This window comes from Nyctibius grandis, chromosome Z (assembly GCF_013368605.1).
Source record: "Nyctibius grandis isolate bNycGra1 chromosome Z, bNycGra1.pri, whole genome shotgun sequence".
NCBI classification, from domain to species: domain Eukaryota; kingdom Metazoa; phylum Chordata; class Aves; order Nyctibiiformes; family Nyctibiidae; genus Nyctibius; species Nyctibius grandis.
The window spans coordinates 65,567,484-65,595,356 of NC_090695.1; the positions used below are offsets into that span (position 1 = coordinate 65,567,484).

Here is a 27,873-nt window from a genome sequence, read left to right on the forward strand (position 1 = left end):
TAAAGTAATACCTGCTCGTTAACGCTAAAACCTGGCGTAAGGAGGTTATTATTTCTTGTCACCAGTTAATTCCTGATTTCGGTGACAAGATCACTGACATGTAGTTAACCCTAATGCACAGAACACTGCCACCCTAACGCACAGAACATTGCCACAACTGCAGGACTAAAAGCCATTCTTCCCTAGCAAATAAACTTTTAACATAAAACTGAGAAAGAGTACCTCTTCACTGGTTTGTAACCAAAATCTCCTAAAAAGAAGAGGGTGAGTTGCCACCTAAACCGCTCTGTCACTTTATCTCGTTGCACTTTTGATAGCTTTCTCTCTGAGAGACACTTTTTTAAAAACAAAACAAAACAAAAAAAACAACTAACGCACTATAATCTCTATTTGTATCACATTGCAAGGCCTCTCTTCCAGCCATCAAAATCGTAATTTTATAAACTCTGATGAACTCAATTACTGCATTTGTTGTTCTTTTCAAAGGAAGAATTTGACTACTACCAGTGAAACTACTGCTGTCATATGCAAATGTTGTGTCATTCTTGCTCATCAGCTACCTTTCAAAGTCTCATGCCCCATCTTCATTGCAGAGTGGGCTACAGAGTCTCCTAATGACAGCTGCCTGCTACACCTTTCCTAATGCATATCCATAATCAAGAAATAAACAGAAGATAACTCCATACCTCCCCTTTCTCGACCCCCCCAAAAAAGCAGTAAAAGCTACCTAGCCTCAGTCCACCAAATATGACCAGGAGGAGGAGCAACAACAGCAAGGAGGTCAACAGCTGTCTTCCTCAAGAATACAACAGCCAGAGGCTGAAAGCTGACAACAGTCAAGCCTAGGCCACAACTATGCCAAGACTTGAGGCAGACCAAATGTGTATGATTTATAGGTTGTATTTAAATGACAGTGATACTACATTAATCAAATTAATATAAGTTAAGGACTTCTCAGTTAAGATTAAAAAGCTTCACAGAGAAAAAGATAAAGACAAATTGTAACTGTTGCATAGGGTTATTAAAAAGCGAAAATAGCATGTAAAGTGCATCAATTTTAATGACAATTTGGCATGGTGCCAATTATAGGACAAACTATAATTAACAAATAATGGGAAGTGCGAGACTTCAAAATAAGTCTATGAATTCTCTCATTTGTCCTAGCTTAACCTGTTTTCAGAAAAAAAAATCCAGCCACATAATCACTCTCATATATATAAGTTCCATGTTATCACACTTCAAATCTGTGCTGTAGTTTTGTTGTTCATTGCATGTCATATTGAAGTAGTTAGATAAAATCCTTCTACCAGTTGCCTTAAAAACCTACTGTCTGAATTCTTTGAACTTGGGCACAGTTCCCACTTAACGCTTATAAGTCAACAAGACTAAAGTTAAGTGCCAGGTCAAAACCTGTTCTCCTTTCCCTTCTCTTAAAAATATAATTCTACACCCACAGGTATTCAGCTAGTGTCAAAAGGAAGGATGACTCATCGGTTGACTGAATGCAAACTCACTGAACCAAGTGTTTAATAAGACTTTGTACTGGGTCTCTCCTTTGAAATCGCTAATTAAAAATACTTGCCACAGCTACCTTTGAAATCAGTAGATGTTTCAAATGAGTGAAAGCAAATTAACATCAATGTAAGTTAAATCACAGTTTTGAAAGTTTACAAAGAGTTTCAGAGAAATTTTCCAGTATCAGTTGCTTCAGTTCTCAGTGAATTAGATGAGTATCTGAAAGCACCAGAATGGACTATTGCTTGGGTATTTTACAAGTTAACTGTGCTTTCCCAATTATCCCAGTTATCTCTATGCTCAGCAAGATCATGGAGCAGATCCTCCTGGAAGCTATGCTAAGCCGCGTGGAAAATAAGGAAGTAGTTGGTGACAGCCAACATGGCTTTGCTAAGGGTAAACTGTGCCTGACAAATGTGGTGGCCTTCTATGACGGGGTTACAGCACTGGTGGATAGGGGAAGAGCAACTGATGTCATCTACCTGGACTTGTGCAAAGTATTTGACACTATCCTGCATGAAATCCTTGTCTCTAAATGGGAGAGACATGGACTTGATCGATGAACCACTCGACAGGTAAGGAATCAGCTAGATGGTCGCACTCAAAAGAGTTGGGGTCAACAGCTCGAAGTCTAATTGGAGACCAGTGACGAGTGGCGTTCCTCAGGGGTCAGTATTGGGACCAGTGCTGTTTAACTTCTTTGTGGGCAACATGGACAGTGGGACTGAGTGCACCCTCAGCAAGTTTGCCGATGACACCAAGCTGTGGGGTGTGGTCGACACGCTGGAGGGAAGGGATGCCATCCAGAGGGACCTTGACAGGCTTGAGAGCTGGGCCTGCATGAACTCCATGAAGTTCAATAAGGCCAAGTGCAAGGTCCTGCACGTGGGTCAGGGCAATCCTAAGCACAAATACAGGCTGGACGAAGAATGGATTGACAGCAGCCCTGAGAAGGACTTGGGGGTGATGGTTGATGAGAAGCTCAACGTGAGCCAGCAATGCGCGCTTGCAGCCCAGGAGGCCAACCGCATCCTGCGCTGCATCAAAAGAAGCACGGCCAGCAGGTTAAGGGAGGTGATTCTCCCTCTCTACTCTGTGCTTGTGAGACCGCACCTGGAGTACTGCGTCCAGCTCTGGGGCCCCAATATAAGGACATGGAGCTGTTGGAGCAAGTCCAGAGGGCCACAAAGACAATCAGAGGGCTGGAGCACCTCTCCTATGAAGATAGGCTGAGAGAGTTGAGGTTGTTCAGCCTGGAGAAGAGAACGCTCCAGCGAGACCTTATAGTAGCCTTCCAGTACCTGAAGGGGGCCTACAGGAAAGCTGGGGAGGGACTTTTTACAAGGGCATGTAGTGATAGCATGAGAGGGAATGGTTTTAAACTGAAAGAGAGGAGACTTAGATTAGATATTAGGAAGAAATTCTTTACTGTGAGGGTGGTGAGACACTAGAACAGGTTGCCCAGAGAAGCTGTGGCTGCCCCCTCCCTGGCAGTGTTCAAGGCCAGGTTTGATGGGGCTTTGAACAACCTGGTCTAGTGGAAAGGTGTCCCTGCTTATGGCACGGGGATTGGAACTAGATGATCTGTAAGGTCTCTTCCAACCCAAACCATTCTATGATTCTATCCATGACAGTTGCTTGGTTTCTTGAGATTTTTAGAAAAGCACCAATTCACAAAGGCTGGTGACAGAAAATATGCTGCATCATGAGTCTACAAATTCTTTCCCCACATGGGTCACTGACTAGCGAGTTTTGCTGCAGCGCAAAATAGGAAGAGCACTTCCTCCCCACTGAAAAACATGAAGTAATTTCATAACAGAAAAAAAAAAGGCTATATATACAAAACAATTTACCAAAGTTAGTTCAACTAAAAAGCAAATAATTGACAGAAATGTGAACAACATTCATCTGCAACCTCTTCATCCTCAAACTGCTGGTCTGCAGAATTCTTAACTTGCAAATTGTAGCTTCTAGTCCCTGTCCCACACTAGTCCAGGCAGAATGCACAGCTGAAGCAGAGCCTAGCTTAATTTATACAGGACCAAGTATCAAACTACAGAACGATTCTTTGTTGGTCACTTGACGGTTTTTTGCATCATTGCTGATAATCCTTATGACAGAGCACAGAAGACAGACTCGTTAGTCTTTCAAGCAGCAAAACTTTGAATAAGCCTAACCAGTAAGAAGAGGATGAACGCTTACTCATATTTTGCATTTCTCTGAATAAAAAATTGCTTCAAATACTTTGACTAACCTATTTCAGTTCAGAGAGCACAAACAGTAGCAACCGTATTTGCATTTTTGTAGTGTTCTCAAGAGATTCTTTTATAATTAGTAGCTGATCAGCTTCTATAAAACCATGAAGTTTTACTCTTATATGATGAAAAAAATTGTTTATGTTCCAGCACTTCTGAGATGAACAAGAGAAATTCTCTCCTTAATACATCAATGTAAACTTACAACATTTATTTTTTTCCTTTTTAGAATTTTATGTAACCTTCAGTTCTAACAGAACTTCGATATTATAGACTATATGAAACAGTTCTTATACGTTCATCTGTACTGCTAAATCAAATTTATGTTTGCCTTTTCAATTCATCAGCTTCTGTAACAAAAGCAAATCTTTTAAGACAGAAACGATAACACCTTCATAAACCCATTAGCATATAAAAAAAAAAAATCTATAAAGAACACTTTTTAACCACTAAAACTAAACAAAACCACCCAGAAAAACACCTTACCTGCATCAGCTCTGGACCGCTGACCTGGTGATTTTCCAAATGGGGTCTTCATTCATCTGTGTTTAAGTGAGCAGCAAAGCTGCTGGACTAGGGTGAAAATCCAGTTCTTCCCAACTCCCAGGATATCTTCTTACTCTTGGAATAAGACAGCTACTTATTAATCCACCATTCAATCACGAATTTGTCCTTCCTCAAATGTAGAAGATGCACTTTCAATTACAGTACTCTGAAAAACAAAACAGGTAAAGTATAAGTAGCTTGATTTGAGACTTGGTTATGATAAGCATTATCTGACTTGGTTAAGATAAAAATATTGTTTCACTCTAATGGTTGTTTTGATACTCAACAGGAAGATGCATCATATTCTGCTACTCTGAAAACGTTCAGCAAACAGAGGGCATAGAGGCAAGAACACAGCAAAACACATACTAGGCGATGCTACTTTTCCCTCATACTCACAGGCAAGTTCCGTATCACACCAAAGTCAACTACATACAGAAAGGAAAGCTTCTTAAAAACCACTGAGCTTAGTACAGGGAAGAATGACTACTAGCTTAGAAGAAAATGTACTACCTTCATCAGAGGTAAGAACAAATCAACTATGTCCATTTATTAGAAACTATCACACCCACATAGCAGAATAACTGTGCTTCATAGAAGTTCAAAAGTCTGTTGAAAAAATCCAACATGTAAAAGCTATCAAAAACACTGATTCCACTACAAGGACTGCTCAAGCCAGCAATTGGTTGATTAAGTCATCAGTTCATAGAAGATCTGAAGAAGTTTTTGGCAATTCTCTACATCTAAACTCATCAGATTCCTAAAACATTTAGTCATCACATTCCTCTAGATGAGGGAGATAAGTGAGAACAACTTTCAAAAGTCCTTTTCAGGCTTTAATTACAGAAACTTGTGATCACCTGAAAATTTGAAGAATTACAGGTTAACTTAATCCAGACTAAAATTTTTGCACAGGAAACATTTATCCAGATTAATCCAGTACTTCAGTGCTGCATACAGCTAAGACAAGTGAGGTCTGATCATCCTTTTAGCCTCCTTTCCCTAAGAAATGTCATTGCTGCTATCATGTTCTCTGTAATCTGTCAATCAGTGCTGGTCTTCCCCCTCTTCAGTTTTGGAACCTGCTGCCAATTTTCATATATGGGTTAAAAACAGAGGAATGTCCCTAACTAGTGAGCCAGCTAAGGTAAAAAGTGTACCCTATGCTCATGCTTGACAGTTCTGAAGATATTAATAAGACAGGATAAAACCTGGTTTTCTGAAAATAAACCGATGTACTTTGAGGACATCTTGACTTTTAAAGCATATGTAACTAAGTCTCACTTACTTGATTAAAAATACACCAAAACCCATAAAACTTAGGAGACTTAAGCATGATGAATGACAAAACAACATATTTAATGCCATCATGCAAACATCTTAAACTCTTAATACGGAAAATCAAGAAAAAAAACTAATTCACAAAATGCAGAACCTTTTATTACAAAATTTTACTACAAGTCTTGAAGAATGTCATGTTCCACATAGAAGCAGAAAAGAAGTTTTTAACATGCTTCTGACACACTCAGTAGCAATAAGCTATACTGTTAAGAACAACAGTAACTCCTTGTTTGGATGTACATAGGATGACTTATGAAACAATCGACTTTTTAAGGTAATTCTGTTGATATCAGCCCATATAGCAAAACAACACAAGTAGCTTTTCTGGATTTAAACTGACACATCCAAAACAAGTTATACTAGTCTTTACAGACTGACAGTAACTTTCAGAACAGAAGTGCCACTGCCTATCAGTTAGGCACCAATTTCCCCAACACCTGACAGCACAGGTCATCAGCAGCACAGCTGCATGTTTCACTTAAAGACTTCACTTAAAGGCATTCTTTTGACTTCTCATGAGCTGCAACTACTCACCAGCCCAGGTGTTTTGCTTGTTTGTTTTTACAAACCTTCTAGACAACAGCATACTTAAAAAAAACCAATCTGGAAATAAGATGACTACTTTGTCCAATAGCATTCTAATTATTGTGGAGTGTTTCACAGAAGGTTGTTAGACTAAAACCAAAAGCACTACAAATTATTAATTGTACCAGTTTTAATAAGAATAGTACAATCATACTATCAGAGTAGGGAGGAGGACACAATATTAAGACAGAAAAAATAGAGCTGTGTTAAAAAATTATTTTTGCAGTATAAAAGCAAAAGGAGGAAGAACTAGCGTGCACACAGACTGTAGCTTTCACTGCAAATCAGGCTTGAAACCCTCCACAAACTTAGCTGTTTAGAAACATTAAAATGTTTTTATATGAGCTTTAAACCCCATGAAAATAAATGTAACCACCTAAAATAATTCTCTAGCTTAACTTTCAGTTAACTTTGTTTTCCACCAAATCACGTGCATTTCACTGCAACACACAGCACAACTTTGTTTACTGCATTCTAGTGAAAGCCTTCATGACTCTACCATCCATGGAAGAGTAATGTTAGTAGCACAAAAACATAGTTGTGATCATTAGTGTTAATGGCACCAAAACCACAAAGTGAATTGTTTCACTCCTAAATAGCATATCTAAATTTTACCATCATGAACACAGAAGGAAACTATCAGGAGATCTGCTAAGACATTGCTTTAGGGGTAGAAGTTTGGAAGGAGAGGGAGGGTAATAGCATGTGTTGCTTTTCTCTCTTAGATACAGAACTGCAAATTCAGATTATACACCCTCTGATGGTAACTACAGGCTTGCACCTTCTCAGGAGGTCTGTTCCTGTGTTTGGAACTACCAGTGGGCAGGCCTGCTGGCACCACCTGGCTGACTCCAACATTTCCACTTTGGTATCTAAAACACATCCCTCGCACGCAACTCCCCCACTGTAAGTTTGCATGGGTGGTTGTTCAGTGGAGGAGCAGCACGTCACAAAATGTCACAAGACTGTTTGGTGGAAGGAGTCATTCTGAAATGAAATGCATTAGCTTAAGAGATTCCTTGGTAAGTAGTATTTTGATTTCCATAACTCAGCTCAGAACTGCGGGTACATGTTTCAGTTCAAGCAGTAGCATGGTTTCAGCACTAACAAGTTGGATGAAGCATGTACGTTATTTAGACTCCCTAATTCTTACCGTAAGGACCATCCTATGCAAGTCTTCTGCACCCTACTCCCTAACAGCAATCTTAATGTTAAAGTATTGCTGAATAACAGGGTGAATAAAAATATATGCCCAGTTTTAGTTTGTGTTACTTTTTTTTTTCCCCTTCCCTAATAGAAAACCCCAAACACTTTCCTGTGGTATAAGAATTCAGCCACTCAAATTCCAGATTTTACAGCTGACAACCATGAAGAGCAACACATTTCAACTACGGATTTATAAGCTGAAAGACCCAAATCAAGTACTACAATCCCTGCTCTATGACAGCCTCTGCAGTTTTTCCTCTACCCACAGATGTGTTGTTATTTGTCTACAATTGTACAGAAATAAGCGTCACTGGCATGCAACTGTGTGTGCATATATACAAACACCCCCCCACACACAAATACATGTATATTTGGTTGGATGGGGCTTTGAGCAACCAGATCTAGTGAAAGATGTTCCTGCTTATGGCAGGGGGGTTGGACTGGAGGATCTTTAAAGGTCCCTTCCAATACAAACTGCTCTGTGATTCTATGATAGATATAAAAACGTACAGAAAATTTTAAGTTATCTTCATGCTACAATGCTATAGCAATGCAAATGCAGATTATTTAGCACAAGACTGAAAGAATCTGAAATTTGTGCGAACTATCTCTTGGTGACAGTGTGTCTATTCAAGTGACTTTTGTTGAGAATGGGACTGCAAATACTATAGTTTCTGCTAAAGAGGAAGCCGCACATGTGTACACTCGAGGAATTCTAGGGATCAGACTATGATACTTTATGATGATTCTGGAATTGCACAAAAATGTTTGTAACCTTTCAGCAAACTCCTGTATTTTAAGTTTGTGTTAACAATAGAGAATCATAGAATTGTTTTGGTTGAAAAGGACCTTTAAGATCACCGAGTCCAACTGTTAACCTAACACTGCCAAGTCCAACACTAAACCACATCCCTAAGCATGAGAATGCAAGGGATAGCACATTGCAGTTTCTATTTATACATAACTATTTATTAAAACATTTTAGCATAAACAAATCAACATACTATTTACCATACTATAGAACAAAAAAGGGTTTGCTCGTAAGTTCTGAAGACAAGAACTTTGTATTATAGCATAAAACCAGGGAAGCTGACATAATTTAGGAATCCTAAAAAAAAAAAACCAACGCACAACACATAGTAGAACAACAACTATTAACAGTAATATTGTTTTGAAGAATTATCCCAATGGTTCAGAATTAGATAGGCAGCTTTACAAAGGATACTAATCTTTCAGAATTCTTCAACCTCAGGCAACAGTTTGAACAAGTTTTGTCTAAACCATCTTTCAGCACATGTCCTTACCATAGCCCTACTGAAGTTAGAAACAGTATTTCAAGTGAAATGATAATTTTTTAAAATTAACTACATTAACTTGAAGCATTAGTACAGTTTTACAAGAACACATGCAAATGGTAACTGTCCAAGACTGCATTCAAAATTCTTACACAAAAAAAAAAAAAAAAAAAAAAAATAGAAGGGAAAAACAGCCAAAGAGAAATCTTGGAAGTATAATTTCCAATGTTTCCTACCCACGCTTGTTTTCTTCTCTTGAATTAGCAAAATGTAGCTGTTACTGAGACAACAGTATAGCTTGTTATTTCCACTGCATTTTCCTCATGACATACATCATTAAAGCAGTCTGTCTCACTTAATCCAATTTAGCACTTATCTTTGCAACAGATGTAATTTGAAATAAACTCTGACAGTATATAATTCAGCCACTTTGTAAAGGCAGCAGTAAGAACTTCATTAGAGCCAGTACTATAAAACAGTATTTTAAATAAACTTGCTTATCTTTTTTAATTTCAGGGACTTAATGACCACCCTCCCAGCACCAGAGTATCATCTTGCGAGACTATTTTCAGAACTCTCACACTACTGTTCTAAATTGTAATAAAAGCACCATTGAAGACAGCAGGAGAGCACAGGATTCTCATCCCTCGTGTCAGAATGCACTTGTTTCTGATAAAAAAAAAAGTTATGCGTTAAGAGCTAAAAAGATGTTATTTCCTCCAAGAGCTTATAAAATAATTTTTAGCCTTGTCTGCATTACCCTTATGTTTACACAAATAGTTACTGTGGGAGATGCAAAGTACAGAAGTTAAGTGTGTTCTTGTGTGCATCAGAGCACCTGTCCATCAATAGCCTGGAACACAAAAAAAAACCCAAAACAAGTAGGATTTATCACTTTCTACGGAAGGACACCAAACAAAAAACCAAAACTACAAGTAACCACATCTGACACTACCATCTTAGACAACTGCTCTAAATTACAGGAAGAATGCGCTACATCCATCCCATTTGGACAGATCTTGCTGGCATCTGCTCCTTGAAAAGCCCTGGATTACTGGGAGAGAGATCAATTTCAGGAAGCTAATTCTAAGCACCCTACAATGAAGGGTGGGTGTTTGTTTTTAAACACTCACAGAAGTATGCATTGCATTCTCAACATCAGTGTGGGATTCTGGCCTCAAAAAGGGGCAGTCTCTACAAGTGGCATACCATAAACATAGTGCCAAGGGATCCCCCATGAAATGCACTGCATTTACACATATCAAAGATTTTACTCAGTGGGCCGCAAGTGGAAGCAGACAGTAAATAGTAAACTGTCAGAGATAAACTGCCTGGAGAGGACTCAACTAGCAGGTCACTTGTTAGCCTGGCAAAGCCTAACAGATATCTGAGAAGTAGCTATCTGAACATCTGCACAGTGAGAGCACAGAAGTACCTCAGGTATATTTCAATTTACCTTCTTTTTTTTTCCAGTCTAGATAGAAGCTATTACAGATAATTAGCAGGATCTTTTGACGATAATAGCAGCCAAAAATTAGGCACATATACTGTACTGCAGTGCAGCCTGCATGTCCTTCATATTATTTATTTCCCTCTCTCAGTTCCATCACACCAATCTTCATATAATCCTTATCTGTTTGCACAATACCATGGTTTTCATCTGCCATTCTGGTACGCCCTTAGAGAGAATATCTGGCTTTTTTCCTCGGCAGAATCTTTCATGTGGATGATAGTATTTACAGCATATTCGAACATGACTTAAAGTTTTAAGTATGTACGAACACATAAGAGAGCTGGTATTTACCTTCAGGGTTACAAAACCCTAGGTTGTACCAGTCCAGTTTTTCTATTTATTCTTCAGTGGGGCAGGAAAAAAGCCCTTAGAACAAATTGTCCAAAGATTCTTTGCAAACAAAAACAGAAGTTGAAGTTTCTCTGATAGAGAAGCTCGCTTCACAACATATATGTTGAAACCATGAGACAGTTTTCCCTTTATCTTCTTTCAGCAAATTCTGTGCTACTAAGAACACGCAGCCCATGATCAAATTACAGAACTGCAGTAATGAACTGTTGTAGCCCATGCTGTGGAAACTCCAAGATAACAATGTAACTCCTGTTTAGATTTTACTCAGATTTGCTATTTCAGAGCAATAAAAAAAAATTTGCTCAAAAAATACACAAACTAAACACAAAGCAAAGAAGCACCATACAATAGAGTGCATCCTGAAAACCAAACTATTTGAACCTTATCCAAAAACTGCATTTAAGAAAAGTACAATTCAGAAATCAAACCCTGGAAATATCAAAGTTGAATTCAACTTTTTTTTTGCATGTAGACACTGCTTGGTAAGTTAAAAAAGGCTTCTAAATTAATTTTTTTTAGATACTTTTATTCTACAGGACTCTGGGAAATTCTTCTCTTACTCTAAAATCATTACGAACTTTTCTTCCTAGTAGAATCCTTGGAACTTGCCACAATGCACTGCTGTCTAATAAGAGTTAAATATTAAAGGCAAAGTCATGCACCCCTACATTTGATTCACTCTAATCACATATGGCTTTCTTTATAAAAACACAATCAATTCTTTCCATGTTCTCTTCTCACATTTCACAACATTTTAAGTACATGAATAATAACAGTTTTAAAGGTGAGATGAGCCTTAATGAGCATACAACAGAAGTGACTAACACTGCATACGTACATTTAAGCACTTCTGTTGAGGGTACCAGGTTAAGAAGGCTGTGCCACTGTCAGCACTGAGCTGGCCCGGCTCTGCCCACATTCATTACACGTCAGTTACCCTTCTAGATTGGCTATGTCTCTTTACCCATCAAAACCACTTAACACTCTACCACAGTTTCAAAAGCTATCTGCCACTCCAGAATACTGAATTAAAGCAAACCAAGAAGTCTTTCACTTCTTTCTAACCTTTATTTAAAGATCTTACTTCCCAAGCACTGCCTTACATTCTTTCTGCATTATCCTTCTCTCCGACTTCAGCCTCCAGTCTTCCTTGCATTTACATAAGACATTTTACCATTGCTTTATGGAAAAATTCCTCCAGTCATTTGACAATGACCAGTTCAATCAGCTACCCAAATTTTTTTACATAGTTCCTTGTACCAATACTCTCTTGGGATCATTGCAGCTTTTTTTTTTTCCTGTCCTAGCCTGTTTGCAAAACTAGCTGCAGTACATACTTCCCTGTAGTTTCTGGTTTCTCACTGAGGGCTACTTGTCACAAATAACTTTTAGCCACCGACTCTGAAAAACTGTGCATTTCAGTCAATAACAAAGCCATTAAAAAAAAAAAAAATAAAGCAGAGCACAGAATACAAACAGAAAAAGTCTCACTGGTCATGTCTTCAGCAGCACAACAAATGACACACTACTGAATTATGGTTGCAATCCTAACCAACCCACACAATGCTGGATAGAAAGAAAACATACACGGGAACTTCGGGAGCTCTGCTGACAAACCCCAGTTGCTCTCTGCTACATATGTGTGAACAGGAATTACTCAGTCCTTATTTGTCCAGAGCTGAAGTTTTTCATTAGCAGTTCACTAGGGTTTTTTTAGTAAAAACATGCCATGTCCTTATAAAAGGACATATATGTACTCTTTAGTTTAACCTCTCTCATCTAAAGGTTAAAGTACTGGATCAAGAAGGCTACAGTTTCCTTCTGCAGAAAATATAAAACTATTTTTTTCTTAGTTATATCATCATGAAGACAATTAAGCTATTTTGATTGAAGTTTTATTAGAAGTTCACTCCAAAGAGCTTAAAGCACACATCCAGAATAAGAGATGCAAGTCTCAATGGCCAATCTTGGGCAGTCAAAAGCCATAGAATCATAGAATTGTTTAGCTTGGAAAAGATCTTTACAGTCATCAAGTCCAACTGTTAACCTAGCACTGCCAAGTCCAGCAATAAACCATGTCCTTAAGCACCACATCTACATGTCTTTTAAATTCCTCCAGGGATGGTCACCCAACCACTTCCCTGGGCAGCCCGTTCCAATGCTTGACAATCCTTTCAGTGAAGACATCTTTCCTAATATCCAATCTGAACCTTCCTTGGCACAACTTGAGGCCATTTCCTCTCATCTTATCACTTGCTACTTGGGAAAAGAGACAAACTCCCACCCCGCTACAACCTCCTTTCGGGTAGTTGGAGAGAGCAATAAGGTCTCCCGAGCCTTCTTTTCTCCAGACTTAACAGCTCCATTTCCCTCAGCCGCTCCTCACAAGACTTGTTCTCTAGACCCTTCACCAGCTTTGCTGCTCTTCTTTGTACTCACTCCAGCACCTCAATGTCTTTCTTGTACTGAGGTGCCCAAAGCTGAACACAGTATTTGAGGTGCGGCCTCACCAGTGCTGAGTACAGGGGTATGATCGCTTCCCTAGTCCTGCTGGCCACACTATTTCTGATAGAAGCCACGGTACTATTGGCCCTCTTGGCCCCCTTCTTGGCCACCACTGTAAACAAGCCCTCCCAAATTTGAACAAGAAGGAGCTTCCAGCATAAACAGAACCATGGGTGACTCACAGAACCTTATATGCCTTCTTTAGAACCACTTCCCAATTATATTATCATCCCAGTAATCCAAAATGCAATAAAAGGAAGACATTTTTAACCCCTAATCTTACACCAGTGTATTCTGACCAGCTCCTACACACCGTTCTTTCCATCATTTTGTTAGAGGATGGATGTTTCTCCACAAAGTTTTAGAACCAGTGGTCCCCTTCCACCCAATGATCTCTCATTTAGAATTAAACTTATTAGGCGATCCAAATTAATAAAAAGCCTATAGCAGAAATTCAGTTCATCAGCTACTACCTTAATGAAAATCTAAAGATGGATATGCTTTCTAACATATTGGCAGGTCTTAGTTCACAAACACTCATGAAGCACTACATCTTCACTAATGAACCATATTTGCCAGAAAACTTTAACTGATATTTGAGAAGTCATAAATAATTTTCAGTTAAGTATTCAACAGTTTTAGCCATCCAACAGCAAAACGCAGGGCTCACATAAGCAAGCAAACTGCACTTTCTTAAGTTTAAAAGAGAAAATGTTTTTTAAACATTGCTTAAAATATTAGTTAAGCTATCCAAACTATTGCCTTTGTACTTTAAATGACAGAAATATTTTCCATTACAATACATAATGTACATAATTCCATTACAATACATAATCAACAGCTCCTACACTTGATGTTACTAGCCACAACTTTTAAGAACAAAAGAGGCGGCACAGGATTTGGAAGTGTTTTTTAGATTTCCTTCCAGTTTAAAATAAGTAATTTTACCAAATTCTGCAAATCGACCAAAAAATTAGTTACTATTGTTAAGAAGCAAAGTCCTGCCAAACACTTTACTAGCCCTGACTTCACCAGCCTTTCTCCCCTGATGAATGAATAAGCAACGGAAAATAGTTGATTTTCCTCACCATTCAGGAGCAAACACTTAGGAAGACAGCTAATGGAAAAAAGCACCGGTCAGAATGAATTTCAAGCCCATGTATCCATGCACACACAACTGCGTACACCAAGAGAAAGAACCATACTGGTGACCTCTTCACCTTATGGGTTTAAAAGGTAGAACTGCTTTAAACTCAGACAAACTTTAACTACTATAGCTGAACACAAAGCACAATTATTACACAACAGATAAACACTTTGCACACATTAAGCAAGGGACAGACTTGAGATATACAGAATGAGTAACATAACTAACATTTCTAAAGAAAGAGCAAAAAGTTTTCCTATTTTATTGTTAAAGTCAGCAAAATAATTAAGGCTATCAGCTGCAGATCTACAGGAAATCCATTCCTGTTCCACGTATGCAGAGAACACAGAAAAATATAATGCAATTGCCTCCTTTAAAAGGAAAACTTTCTTACCTGCTTACTATTCATTGCTTTGTTGAAACAGTATAGATACATAAGAATACGACTACTAACTACACAGGAGGTTTGTCCTTGTTTTCTGCAGCTAAAGAAGTTTTCAGAGCAGGAACAGTTCTCATTTAGAGTCTTCTTATTTCCAACAGTATCTTTTATCACAATTAAGACATGACTTTTCTACGCAGTATGCAACCTGTGACAACAAAAAACTACTGATATTAGAAATGCTTCAGGCATTGTCAATATCCTTGCAGATACCAAATATTCCAGCTGTGAACAATGCACTGAACACTTGGCCCAATTTTTCAGCAACTCAGCGTTTCCCTCTCATGCTGTTTTTAATAGGCTCTATTGCAAAATCCATCTCAAGCTTCTCTACAAATACAGCTGTTTCTAGAAGGCCTTCAGAAGCACAAGTATTCTTCATGGTAGCTAGCTCCACTAGCAATGCATTGCATTTTTTATTTTTTTTTTAAAATGAAAAATTACTGTAATTCAGCCTTAGGCATGAGACTTGCACCTCCTTACAAAACATCCATATATAAGGCTGGGTCTTGCTAGTCCTCTAAAACAAAAGCTAACTTGTCTAGGTTTAAATGTCAATGCTGAAAGGTTCTCCAGATCACCCGTTTTAACATCCAGCTTATGTAATCATAAATTTTGAAGTTCTCCAGTTACATTTAACATCTGTCCACCTGTAAAACTGGCTGGAATCAACTTCTCTGCTGAGGTCTCCTACTAACCCAGTATAATGCTTTAACAGGAAAAGGCAAGAGTGTCATTTAAGGTGATCTTGTTTCTGTGAAAAGTATTCCAAAGGGATGCTCTTCTGTACTGGCAGGGCTGGTGATTGAGCTAATGACCCTGCTCTAAGAGCAAGATTTGGTTGTAAAGAAACCTCTCTGCTTTCTCTTCCCTTAACTCCCCAGGACAGTGGCAATTAAATTACAACTTCACTGACAAGTTGGTGAATTTTACATCTTCTGTTACAAGCCTTAACACTTAATTCTAGTAATATGTAGGTAGTCCAGTCACTTGATAGAGTATGACAATCCTGGCCTGCGAAGCCAGATGAATTTCTCACACCGTACAATTCTCTTCATATGGCTTAAGAAAAACATTCTAGCTTTTTTGAAGAACAATGGAAGAACAACATTTGCTTCCCTCAACAGTAGAAAACATGACCCATACAGCCCCACACCATTAAAAAAATGGTTTGAAAAAAACCCCCTAACCAAACAACACCCCCTAAACTAACTAAAGTGAACTCTCAAATTGTATTTGAGTTTTATCAGCATTTTTTAATAGCTTTTAAAAAAACCTGTTACCAACTCATACAAAACCGAAGCAACAGTTTCTCTAAAAATGCTTACATGGCTCATCTATAGCTTTTCCAACTAGTCCTGAATTATTCTGTATGCCGAAGGCTTCAAAGACAGACAATAAGTGCTTTCCCTCTCCCTGTAACATGTAAAATAATAAAACAGCATCTTAGAGAAGTAGTCCTTTAATAAGTCCCCAAAACGATCATATATTTTAAGCTATTTCCTTGATGGCAGGTTAAATTGATTATAGCTAATGCATATTTTTCTAGTCTTGTGTTTTACATTTACTATTCCTCTACACCACCCATTTTTATTTTTGAAGTGTGCTGCCTATAATTCTTCTCTCAGGTTTTGTAAGCATGCTTCCATTTTATCTTTCAAATCACTAATGGAACTTGAATGAAAACTAATCCAAGGACACACTAAGCATGTTTTATTAGAAGCTCCCAGGAAAGCATGTAAGAAGTTATACCTACAGGAATCTTCTACAGCTGAAGAAACTGACCTTTGTAACAAAAACTACTTCTCAGTGTGCACTTACAATTTATTTCTTATACTTACAGCTTCTATAAGTAGGTTAAATGAAGCGATGTTTTCATGTGACGAAGACTAGCTGATTGATGAAATCAGTCTCTGTTCTGATACAATTCCCTCACAATACTGCACTGTATTTAAGAAAAACACTTCTGTCCTAAGAGATTACACATTTTCTTTCTGAAAAGTCACAAAAGCTCTTGTAACCACTGTTGCAGATCCTTATTGAGCAAAAATACAGTAAATTTTTTAAAACCCACGATGAGTAAATAATGATGAGGTAATGACAAATTTCCAGATAGGCAACCTTGTGTACACAAACACCTGAAAACTCATGACATATTACAAGTGTTCGTAAGTATACCTCAATAGCTGCATCATGAACAGACAAGGAAGATTAACCCAATGAACTTAAACAGCAAGAACTCCTCCGTTTTGCCCTCACAAGCTTTTAATAGCAGTGATTGACTGGACACCTCTCAATCCTCAGACAGGCAGCAATGAAATGTGTCTTATTAGCTGTAATGACCAAAACAATCCAAGATGTGGGACAATTCACTATCAGTCCTTTAAGTCTGTTTCCCAAAGAGTGGTAAAAGATTGGCAGTTACTTGAAGCTAATGTAAGCTCATCAGAAAGAAAGAAATTCCTATAAATAATTGTAAACAAGTTTGCATCGTTCCAGCCCATTAGTGACCGACACTGCTGTTTAAACTGTTCAGAGAAGAACTCTGAACTAACAGGAGAAAGAATCATCCTTCAGCATGGGGGAAAATTCTGGAAATAATCAGAACTATTATGCTTCAGTAAAATCTGGGAATATTTAATTGTCCATAAAATATTCTAGCACAGCTCCACAACAACCTTTCAACTTGCAGACTTATTTATGTATCATGGTAGAAGTCACTAAAGTGAGAGGAATACAAAAACCACTTTTATACTTAAGTTTTGTGTTGGGTATAACCAGCAAATACAGCTCTCTGAAATTTAGGAACTTGCATAGCATGCAGGTGCTGTCACAACTGCATGTACATGATACACTGAATGATCTTTGCAATAGCACTGGAAGTGCAGGCATACGAAACCGATTCCTCCTCCCCCTCTGCTACCAAATAAGATAACCAGAGGCCAGGTGGATTTTCCATTTGTGGAATTAAATATGTACAAAGAAGGACAAAAGGATGACTGACTTCGCTTTCATCAGAAGAAAGGTGTACTTTTATCACTATCTATTTTTCACCCTTTGTTTTTCATATAAAAGGCAGGAAGAAGTTCCATTAGTGGATACATCATTCAGACCAGTACTGTTGTGGAGGAATTAGCTCACCTCTGTCCAGAGGTTTTTAAAGTTCTCGATCTTCCCTTGATGAACAGACAGGTGCGCCTGGAAGAGATGATCCCCTTGGCTGGTCCAACTCAACGGTTCACAGATCAATGCTTCTCCCATTGTTTGGGTCTTTGAATCAACCGGACAGAGTTTGGGAACCTCCGATCAAAGCCTTCTTCATTATGTTTAATTATGTGCTGCTCTGTATGTTTCCTGGAGGCCAGGAAAGGCCTATAACCCCCTACTAAAGGAATCGTACATCAGTGGTTATGGAATTAACATCCAAAGAGCACTAATCTTTACATGCTAAACCTCAAGTCATCTGGGCCGATTAGAAGTGACAGTGATAACACTACATGTTCACTAAACCAGACAAGATATCAGTACATCAGCTGATGGTTACAATTAACTATAGGCATAGGATTTTGCCTAAAAGGGAAAAGAGCTAGTTATCAACATGCACAGGCAAAAAAAAAAGCACTGACACACCCAAAATGACAAAATAATTAAAGAAAAACTAAATTCCTGAGGTAAAAGGGGTTACGAGGGGGAAATGACATACACATGCCATATCAAGAATGCAGTAACAACAAAACAAAGCTCTTTTCAATTACAGGTTTGAAATTCAGTCTCATGCTAAATACAAGTAGCTTTCTGAAATTCCCTCCAGGTTTCAGTGGGAAAGGACAACTATATGTCTGCCTCTTTAAGAATACATAAATAAATAAGAAAACAAAAGGAAATTAAGTTCTCCAAAGATGTATTCCAGAAAGCCTTGCAGGTCTAATCTGTTTTTTAGGGCTTATCAACAGTAAAGCTAGGTATTAAGCACTTGTCTATAATTAAACTGATTTAAATGTAACAGTTTACTTGATCTGTCTCCCACCTCTGCAATGTCACAACCAGATTCAATAATAGTTGGCTAAGAGACCCACTGACATCTTGTCATATGGTTGGCCTTTGAAAAATTCCTTGTTTCCTATATTAGTCCAAAAAAAAAAAAAAAACCATACCAAAAATTGAACACTGGAATCCAAAAAACTGGATCTGAAATTTGGTACTAAGAACACACACTGGCTGTTCTACTGAATAGGCAGCAAGCTAAAGAAGGAATAACAGAATTGACTAGTGCCAAATGAGCTTGCAACAGCTTAATTAAAAAAAATAGAATGTGCTTGTCAACGTAAAATTTTAAGTTCCACATTAATTCACGTACAGGTTCTCAAATAAAAAAACAGTTGCTAGTCTATTTCCTTTCCAACAGCTGAGAAGAACAAGTGAAACATTTATCTACACACAAACGTTTCTGTCATTCTTCAGCACAGCAAAACTAATTTTGGGAAAAAAAAATTGCCCATTACTGCAATATTATACACAACTTCAGTACAAGAACAATAAAGACATATGCATAGAACATTTTTAAAGAGTTGTTTTAGAGCTCTACTCTACTCGTCCCTCAAGCAGCATGGATAAGCACAACCTCTTCTGTTTATTCTAGAATGATTTGCCTATGCCAACAGAAGGCCTAGTTCAATTCTGGTATTCTTCCGTCCTGCTACTATGGAACCATCATAAACAGCTAAGAGTTTAGCCAAACAGCTTTAAAAACAGTGCTAGTTTATCACTCAGTAATATTAAGATCTATTTATTTCTGTTCACCACATTGCTACGATTCTTCCTGTGACTTTACACAATACACCAGGACTCGGAAGCACAACAACTTTTTAAAGTATCCACATAATTCCTCTTACATGCAATGCAAAACTACTTGCTGACTAAACCTTGTGTATGTTCCAACTTACTGACTGATCATTTAATAAATGCACAGCCTTCCGTGCTTAAAGCAATCTCAGAAGGTAATGCTTTTATAAAAAAATCTGAAGAGATCTAGTATTTATTCAAAGCCAGGAGAACTATCCCGACATCCTTTTATCCAAAGGTACATTTTAACTCGTTCCTAATTGTTCAGTCTAGAGCAAATTATCTTATATTTAACCACAGGGCAAGAACATGCACAGACACCAGGGTAACAAATTGTCACAGGCTGGTCTAATTGCTTGAAGTTGCACACTTCTGCATCGTGGCAAATATGAAACAGCTTAGCTTCTCCTTGTTGATAGGTAGCTATCTTCCTCTTCCCCTGAATCCAAAAAACATATGCACAAAAATAACCACTGACAGGTTATAAATAACCAGGATAAAACAGCAGCACCTTATTATTGCACAAGCCATATGCTTGCTACCGTTCTATGGTAAATGCAAGTGAAATTTTAAGTGTATAATGCAAGTATTTTGTCGTTACAGATGGAGTTGACTCAAATAATTTATTATAATTGTAAGCAAGTTTACTCAGTTTTGTTTGGTAACAGTTACAAAAGACAGGTCTCTGGAAACTAGAGAGGCAAATGTCTATTTGAAAAAGACATTTCTCTGTTCTCTGCTTATGTGTCTCCTCATAGGGGATACTTAGGTCATCACCCTTTGTGGAAGACTAGGTTTAATTGCTATTGTGTTAGTCTGAGAAACATTGTTCCAAAGTCAAGTGGATCACCCAAACATTCTGGAAGGGCAAGCCCAGGGCAAACATACCTAACCCTGCTGTTAGAAGGTAACTGAGTGGTAAGTTACTGCACTTAGCTAAGTCTGTTAGGTTAATTAATCATGGCAAATCAAACTCTTGGGTTTACATCTCTTCGGGAGGCTGGCCGATATTTCCAAGTGAAATTTTAAGTGTACAACAGCCAGTTCTCAACAATCCAGGCTAGTAACACTGCTACACACACCTTCCAACACTGAGGGAATGTAAGTTTCATATCGTATCTTAAAGAGAAAGGGAAAAAAAATAAAAAACCCTGCCATTCGACAGACTACTTTCAAGCTTTTTAGCTCACCAGTAATCCCGTGGGTCATAAATAACAAATTATTTTTGGACATGTGTTCTGAGACCTCAGAACCTAGTTCACAGAGAAGATGCCACTGCAACACTAAATTGAAAATAAGCATAATTAAAATATTTTCCTAAACCAAGCTTAAGAATTTGTGACATCAGTTAGTTTTGCAAGAGCAAATATTTTGCTGACATACTTGAAGCATTTTTTTCTCTCTAACGCAGCAGGCTTCTACAACTTTATTCAAGAGGGCCCACAGTAAAGAACACATTTTGTTTCCTGCAGTGAGGGATAACAGTTCATGCTTTAACAGTCATTGATTCTTACGGTTTACATCCAATTTCTGCAGCTGCTTTACAACTTAATCATGACATAATCACTATTTGGCTTCAAGACGAGCAGTGCCACGCCACCAATTTGGGGGAGAGGGCCAGAAGACCACAAAAACAGCGTGGGAGGAAAGTAAGCCAAGTAATTATACATCAATACTTAAGACTTGTCTCCTTTTAAAACTGGTAGGTAGTTGCTGTCGCACAAAACACATGAGCATTCAAAATTCTTATTAAGACAAGCTATTATTCACAGCATTGATTAGACAGTCAAAATGTAATTGTTATGAACCTCAATCTAAGTAACCAATAAGGATATTGACAAATAAGTAGTAATTCAGCACTTAAAAAAACTCCCAAAACAACAACAAACCAACAAAAAAAGCAGGGCCACAAAATACTCAGAGAGACCAGGTTAGAAAATAGTTACCCACATTAGCTCTGTATACAACCAAAACTATGACAAGCTGTACTATGAGTCCATTTATCCATGGACTTGAGACTCATTTGTCTAAATTTCTCCCATAATCAACACCATAGTAACTACAATCATATCTGACTGTTTAATGAATCAGAGGTATTAACTTGGGTCTCTGCTGGACACAGATACTGACTGCCTCTACTTCGATAAAAATGCACTTCTCTTCCTTAAACCAGCTGTGAGTAGGGGGAGGAATTAAGAGTGAAGTTATTGGGCAAATTAAGGCCCCCTCTAGTCACAAGAAAATGAACAAATAATTTTTTTAGGAATTACTGCAAAGAAAGAGTAAACAGTAACATTTTGCAAACTGAAGCACGGCCACACCAAAGATCCTAAGCCTATACTCAAAGCATAGAAAAACTTCTCCCTACAGACTCAACTTTTTCTTTCAACATGATTAGACAATTTAAGTCAGTAGTAATTTTCATCCCATATTTGCAATGATCAGAAAAAAACATCCCGAAAAGAGGACTCAGGGAAAATGATCTCTTGCCTTTAATCTGCACCTTGGAAAAAACGTGAGCAACCAGTCATGAACTGAATTGTCTTGCCTATTTTCTTCACCTTCAGCCTTTTCAGCTTAGATTAAAGCAGGTCTCATACAAATGCATTCAGGTAACTATTTACACTAGAAACATAAAACAATTAAGCGAAAGCATTTGCTGTTAAGAATGGCAAGTCTCTTGCCATGGTTACTAACCAACGAGATCTTCCGTTTTTCCAGATCAACTGCAGAATTTTCACTCGCTGTCTACCACGTTAATATGAATCTCAACCTAAAGAGATTATCAGCTTTAAATAGTACATAGCTGCAATAGATGTCAAAGTTGTAATATGTAGTAACAGCAAGGCACTGAAAACAAAATTCAGCACTGTATTATGAGCTAACTACAGCTAACTACGCTGTTTATGATAAATTTGGAGGGGTAGTGAAAGAACGCTACTTTAAAACAAAAATTGTTACTTATAGAAGAATTGTATAGCTGTAGAGCAAGGATAGAGATTTGTAATATTAATAATTTAAATACTGCAGTCAACACTGGATTCGTCAGCAAGGACAACGATAACATTAAACTGATCATACTACTTTTTCTATAAAAGATGAGAACCACCAGCATTGTAACATTACATGGTATTTTCTTTGCTTACATACAGGTCTTTCATATTTTTGGTGGAAAACACAACATCCTGCATAAGTAAAAGTCGGGAGGGGGCAAGAGGGGTGGGACAATAGGGAGAAAAAAAATAATTAAGCTGTGAAACCAGTGACTCTCCCTAAAAGCAGTGGAGACATCAGAACAGACAATTCCTCATACTATTGGTGCTTTTTAAAACATGGAAGAAAAAGGCATAAAGTACTAGGACTAGTTATGAAACGGGTATGGTATCTGCATCATGAAACTAATCAGAAGATCTTGGAAGTATTTAAGAGGACGGAAAACTGTTTCACGTTATTCTGAAAAGTTATTTATTGGACTGTGAAAAAATGTACTTTAAGAGAACACCTGCACGAGTTTGAGTATATGACAATTTTTGCTCAGAAACAGCTGCCTTAGAACACTGAATTCCTCTTTCCTTTTCCTCTTCTTTTCTTCTTTCTGTAGGAGCAGAAAGGTGACAAAATGATGGCAAGAAGGAAGTCAAGACTTTAAGAATGAGGACCACCTTGGAATCACTTGTTCCCTACCCCACCTTGCTTGTCCCATAGCAAACATGTTTTCCTTTCTTAGACTTTGATAATAAGCTCTGATCAAAAACCCTTCTTTGAAATTACTTCACTGTGCATGTAGCATGAATGGAAATGAAATGCAAAAGTAAGACATACTTCCCCATAACAGCAGGTGAGACTTTCTAGAAGTCTGTCCTACAGATAAACAGAGCACAAACAAGAACAATCACACCTCTCCCTTTTACACTGATCCCTGCTTCCTATTTAACCTTTCACCACCCCTACCCAAACATAGTCTCTTAGAAATATGGTTAGAGTGTGACTGAAAACTAGGAAGTTTATTCACAACAAAGTTTGCCCCCCCCATCACTTTTCCTCCTTCAATTAATTTTATACATATGGGGAAAAACAAAAAAAAACCCCTACCTCAAATGAATCCATATAAATTCAGTTCTTTAAACATCTAGCCTAAAACCATCTGTAATGCAATGCTTCCTTCACCCCTGGTTCCCCATCAAGGTCACAGCAAGACGTTACCATTTAAAAATGTACTTTTAATTCATTATTAATACAGCCATGTGTCCCTAGTGATGTGAAATAATACAAATTTGTCTCATCTCTCTCCATACAAGCCACAGGTGTACACACAGGTATAACTGAGGGTAGGAGTGAATCTTCCCCACAACTTCAACAGTTAGGAGAGCACATGAACCAGAAGACAATTTGCTTGTCCTCTCTGTCTTATAGCTGGCACCTAACAATAAAGTATGCTTTTATTGACAAAATGGAGGTGCAGAAGATGGAGAGATGTAACTCACCGGAGGTGCACTCCTGGCAGTCTAGGGGCTAAAAAAGATTCCTATCCTTATTCACTCCTAAAGAAGCCTTTTCTTCCTCCCTTCAGCCACTGTGAATGCTCCTTTCCTCTACCAACATGATGTCAACCACATAAGCAGCCAACAATCTGTGGTTTCCAGTTATATCAAACACCTGCATATTCCTTAACCCTAAAACCACTTGAGAGTTAGATTGCTATGGAGGCACATGAAAGGCAGAACTTACTGTTAAGCTATTTTTTTAATATACTCTTGTGAAAGCACGGATTTCGACCAATCACATCTCACAAAACTGCAGCTTCACTGACGGCAAAACAACCATTAATGAATTTGTGTGTTATCTTTCACCACTAAGAAAAAGATCTTCTGAAGGGGCTTTATGAACAAAAAAGTCATTATGTCCACTTAATAAAGCTCTCTGCAACTGGAAGGTTTTGAGAAGGAAGTAGTAAATTAATCTCTAACACACCTGCTCCCATTCTGATTTCACTTTTGTGTTCAGATAATTGCCTAAAACACTGGTGGTTATAAAACAGGACAGGCAAGCAATTGTCCAGAATCATAGAGACATAGCCAACTGTCTTCCAAGTATAGTTACACGACCTACATCCTCCAAGTGTTATTATTATTTGTTTTTTAGCACTCCTAGAAAATTGAATAAAGACAGTCTAATCTGCAAACATTTTTACAGTTCAAGTTGAAGACCAGAGATAAGTTACAGACATGCAGAAGAACAGACGCAATACTTGCTGGTATATGATAGGTACTTACATTTGTGTGGAGGGGTTTCTGGAAGAGAATGGTCACCTCCTGAGCCAGATGTAAAAGGCTGCAGGAAATGAGGACCTGGCTGCATGACAAGAATCATGTAGCAGGGGCCTATGGACTGACCTTGAAGAAGGAACGTGAAGGTTGTTTGCGGTTGAGTCGACTGGAAAGAACTGGTACGAGAGGAAGAAAAAACTGTGTACATGACTTGGATCAGAACACCAAAGAGGATGTACGAGTAGACGTCAAGGGAGCATGATAACTACTAATCACCAATCATAATAGAAATGATACCTACACAGAGTGTGCACAAAAATAGAATAGTATAAATGTATCCTCAATAGAATAGTATAAATGTACCCTCAGATACGTAAATAAACGGCATTTGCTTGATCACATTGGTTGTGTAGCAGTGTCCTGTAACCTCCGCGTCAACAAGTGGCGCCCGAACAGGGACCCTCAGATCGGCGTTGAGAAGATCAACGAAACCGATGAAATTGAAGGGGACGGAGAAGCTGACCGATGGTGAGTGCTCTGGGCACCTAAATAGATGAATTTGTGGAAACTCGCCCTGGCCAGGCGAGCGGTCGGGGAGGAATGGGAAATACGCTGTCTAAAGAAGAAGAGGCAGTCGTGAAACTCCTCCAACATATTCTCTCCACGAGAGGCTTAAAATATGACCTGACTACCTTGAAGGCTCTATTGCTATGGGCAAAAGAAAGAGCATTAATCCCCACAGTCAGTGCGGCTTTCGATGCTGCCACCTGGGAAAATATGGGTGCAAAGCTGTGGGATGAAATTACGTTGGGTTCCAAGGATACAGGCAAAATCCCCACTGTGTGGAGAGTAGTTACTGAAACCTTAAAGAGTATGAAAGCCGAGCGTTTGGCTGCTTCGTCAGCTTTTGCAGCCCTGACGCCCGAGAATCAAACTGAATCAAAATCAAAGGACGCTACTTCGGCCACAGCGCTCCTTTTTTTGGGGCCCACTTTTCCATCTGCCCCAACAAAAGTAGTAGCGGGGGGACAAGCTCTGCTGCAGGATCATCAGGAAAAGCCTGGCTCCTCTCAACCTATGGCACCCCCGTTACCTCCACAAAAAGAAGAAGAGGAAGACTTCCCACCACCGCCACCAGAACTAGAGAAGGTGCTGTCTCGCTCAGCGTCGCTGACACCACGGCCGTACCCACCTCTGTCTCCATCAACTCCCCCAACACCCTGCACCAAGGCTGGTGTGAGCGGCTTGGGAGACTCCCAGCTACAAGAGCTCCTGCATAAATTGGAATCGCTCAAGGCGAAGACTGAGGCTCCAAGACCGCCAGACACCGGATCGCGAAATCCTTTTCTTCCGGACTCTTCGCAACCGGAGCAACAACAGCGACCACCCATGACTGTGGTACCGGGGATGGGGGCGGTGGGAGGAGGAGATGTGGACACAGGGTTGTGCGGATCTGGTTCTCCTGTAGACCCGAGGCGTAGGTGGCGGGGTGTAATAATAGAAGGGCAGTTTCAAACGATTAATCCAATGGCATTCTCCGTTGTCATAGATCAAAATGGTGATAATATGTGGGAGGCCTTAGATTGGAAAATGATAAAAGAGGCGAAAACTGCGCTAACGCAATATGGGTTAAAATCTCCTTATGCTCAATCAATTTTACAACATATTTTTTCTGCTCACTTGTTAACCCCTTATGATACAAAGATGCTAATTACTGCACTATTAACACCTTCCCAACAAATACAGTTTTTTCAGCACTGGCATTCTGCTTGCAAGGCCGCTGCAGTAATCCCCAGTCAACACAACGACCCATTATTTGGGATTCGGGCAGAAGTACTGATAGGGACGGGCGATTACGCAAGCACAGTTGTACAGCTGCAGCTTCCCGCAGCTGCGTTACAACTCAGTCAAGATTTGGCTTTTAGGGCGCTTTCTAGCATACATGATGAGAAAGCGGCACCAGCTTTTACTAATGTAAAACAAGGACCAACAGAGCCTTATGGAAAATTCATTGATAGGCTGCATGATGCCATCCAATTGCATCCGGATTTGAATGATGACATGAAAGTCCGATTTTTGGATCTTTTAGCATTTGATAATGCCAATGAAAAAGCGAAAAAAGCCCTCAGTTTGCTGTCGCGAGGGTCAAGTACTGCTACTCTAATAGAGGCAGCCGAACGGATGCTGGCCCAAGATAATGCTACAGTTATGGCAGCTGCAGTTGGAGCTGCAGTGAGATCGTCACTCCAACAGACCCAGTGAATGTGGTCTCTGATTCATTGTTTGTCGTGGGGTACCGTCTTGAGCCTTGAACGCGCCATGGTTAAATCTGTGAAAAATCAAACCTTATATATGTTGTTAATACAATTGTTATTTTTATTGGATCAGCACCAAACATCCTATTTCATTACCCACGTTCGCAGTCATCAGTTTCAATTCGGTCTTTCAATTGGTAACAATGCAGCTGACAATCTGGTAGCTACCGCTTGGCAAAACCCTGCGGTCAACCTGTTTGAGCAAGCCCGCTTTCTCATGATTTCCTTCACCAATCTGCAAAGATGTTAGCCCAACAGTTTAACCTGAAGATTTCTGATGCGCGTGGCATTGTTCAGTCTTGCCCCGCTTGTCAGAAAACTGGATTCGGCCTTGGCCTGGGAGTGAATCCTCGAGGCTTGCGTGCATTACAATTGTGGCAAATGGACGTTACTCACATACCAGAATTTGGTCGCTTCAAATATGTCCATGTCAGTATTGACACGTTCTCACACACCATATGGGCTACTGCACAAACAGGTGAAACTGCGAAACATGTTGTGCGACATATGCATGCTTCCATTGCTGTTTTGGGTGTCCCTCTTGAAATCAAGATGGACAATGGACCAGCATATATTTCACAAAACGTTTGCTCGCTTTTGTCAACTGTGGGGTGTCCGCCGCCTTACCGGCATTCCACATTTCCCCACAGGGCAGGCCATTGTTGAGCGGGCACATGCTACCCTCAAATCACTTTTGCAAAAACAGAAAGGGGGAGAATTAGTACCCTCTGACAGGCTTGCAAAAGCG

General features: G+C 39.0%; 2 protein-coding genes across 7 annotated transcripts in view; one reads left to right on the forward strand and one right to left on the reverse strand.

Annotated features, from left to right (window-relative positions):
• SPIN1 (spindlin 1) overlaps nucleotides 1-27,873 on the reverse strand; it is a 62,557-nt gene that overhangs the window by 24,807 nt on the left and 9,877 nt on the right. For 5 of the 6 annotated variants that reach the window (XM_068423742.1, XM_068423741.1, XM_068423747.1 and 2 more), the window contains one exon: nucleotides 4,257-4,482. In XM_068423742.1, the coding sequence (XP_068279843.1) occupies nucleotides 4,257-4,308 (52 nt within the window). In that variant the 5' untranslated portion in view covers nucleotides 4,309-4,482. Of the gene's footprint in view, nucleotides 1-4,256; nucleotides 4,483-17,842; nucleotides 18,087-27,873 lie in introns of all 6 variants that reach the window. The other variant, XM_068423745.1, reaches the window with a different exon arrangement.
• Nucleotides 25,411-27,072, forward strand: LOC137676251 (endogenous retrovirus group K member 24 Gag polyprotein-like). Its single transcript, XM_068422948.1, has one exon. The coding sequence runs from the start codon at nucleotides 25,411-25,413 to the stop codon at nucleotides 27,070-27,072; it is 1,662 nt and encodes a 553-aa protein (XP_068279049.1).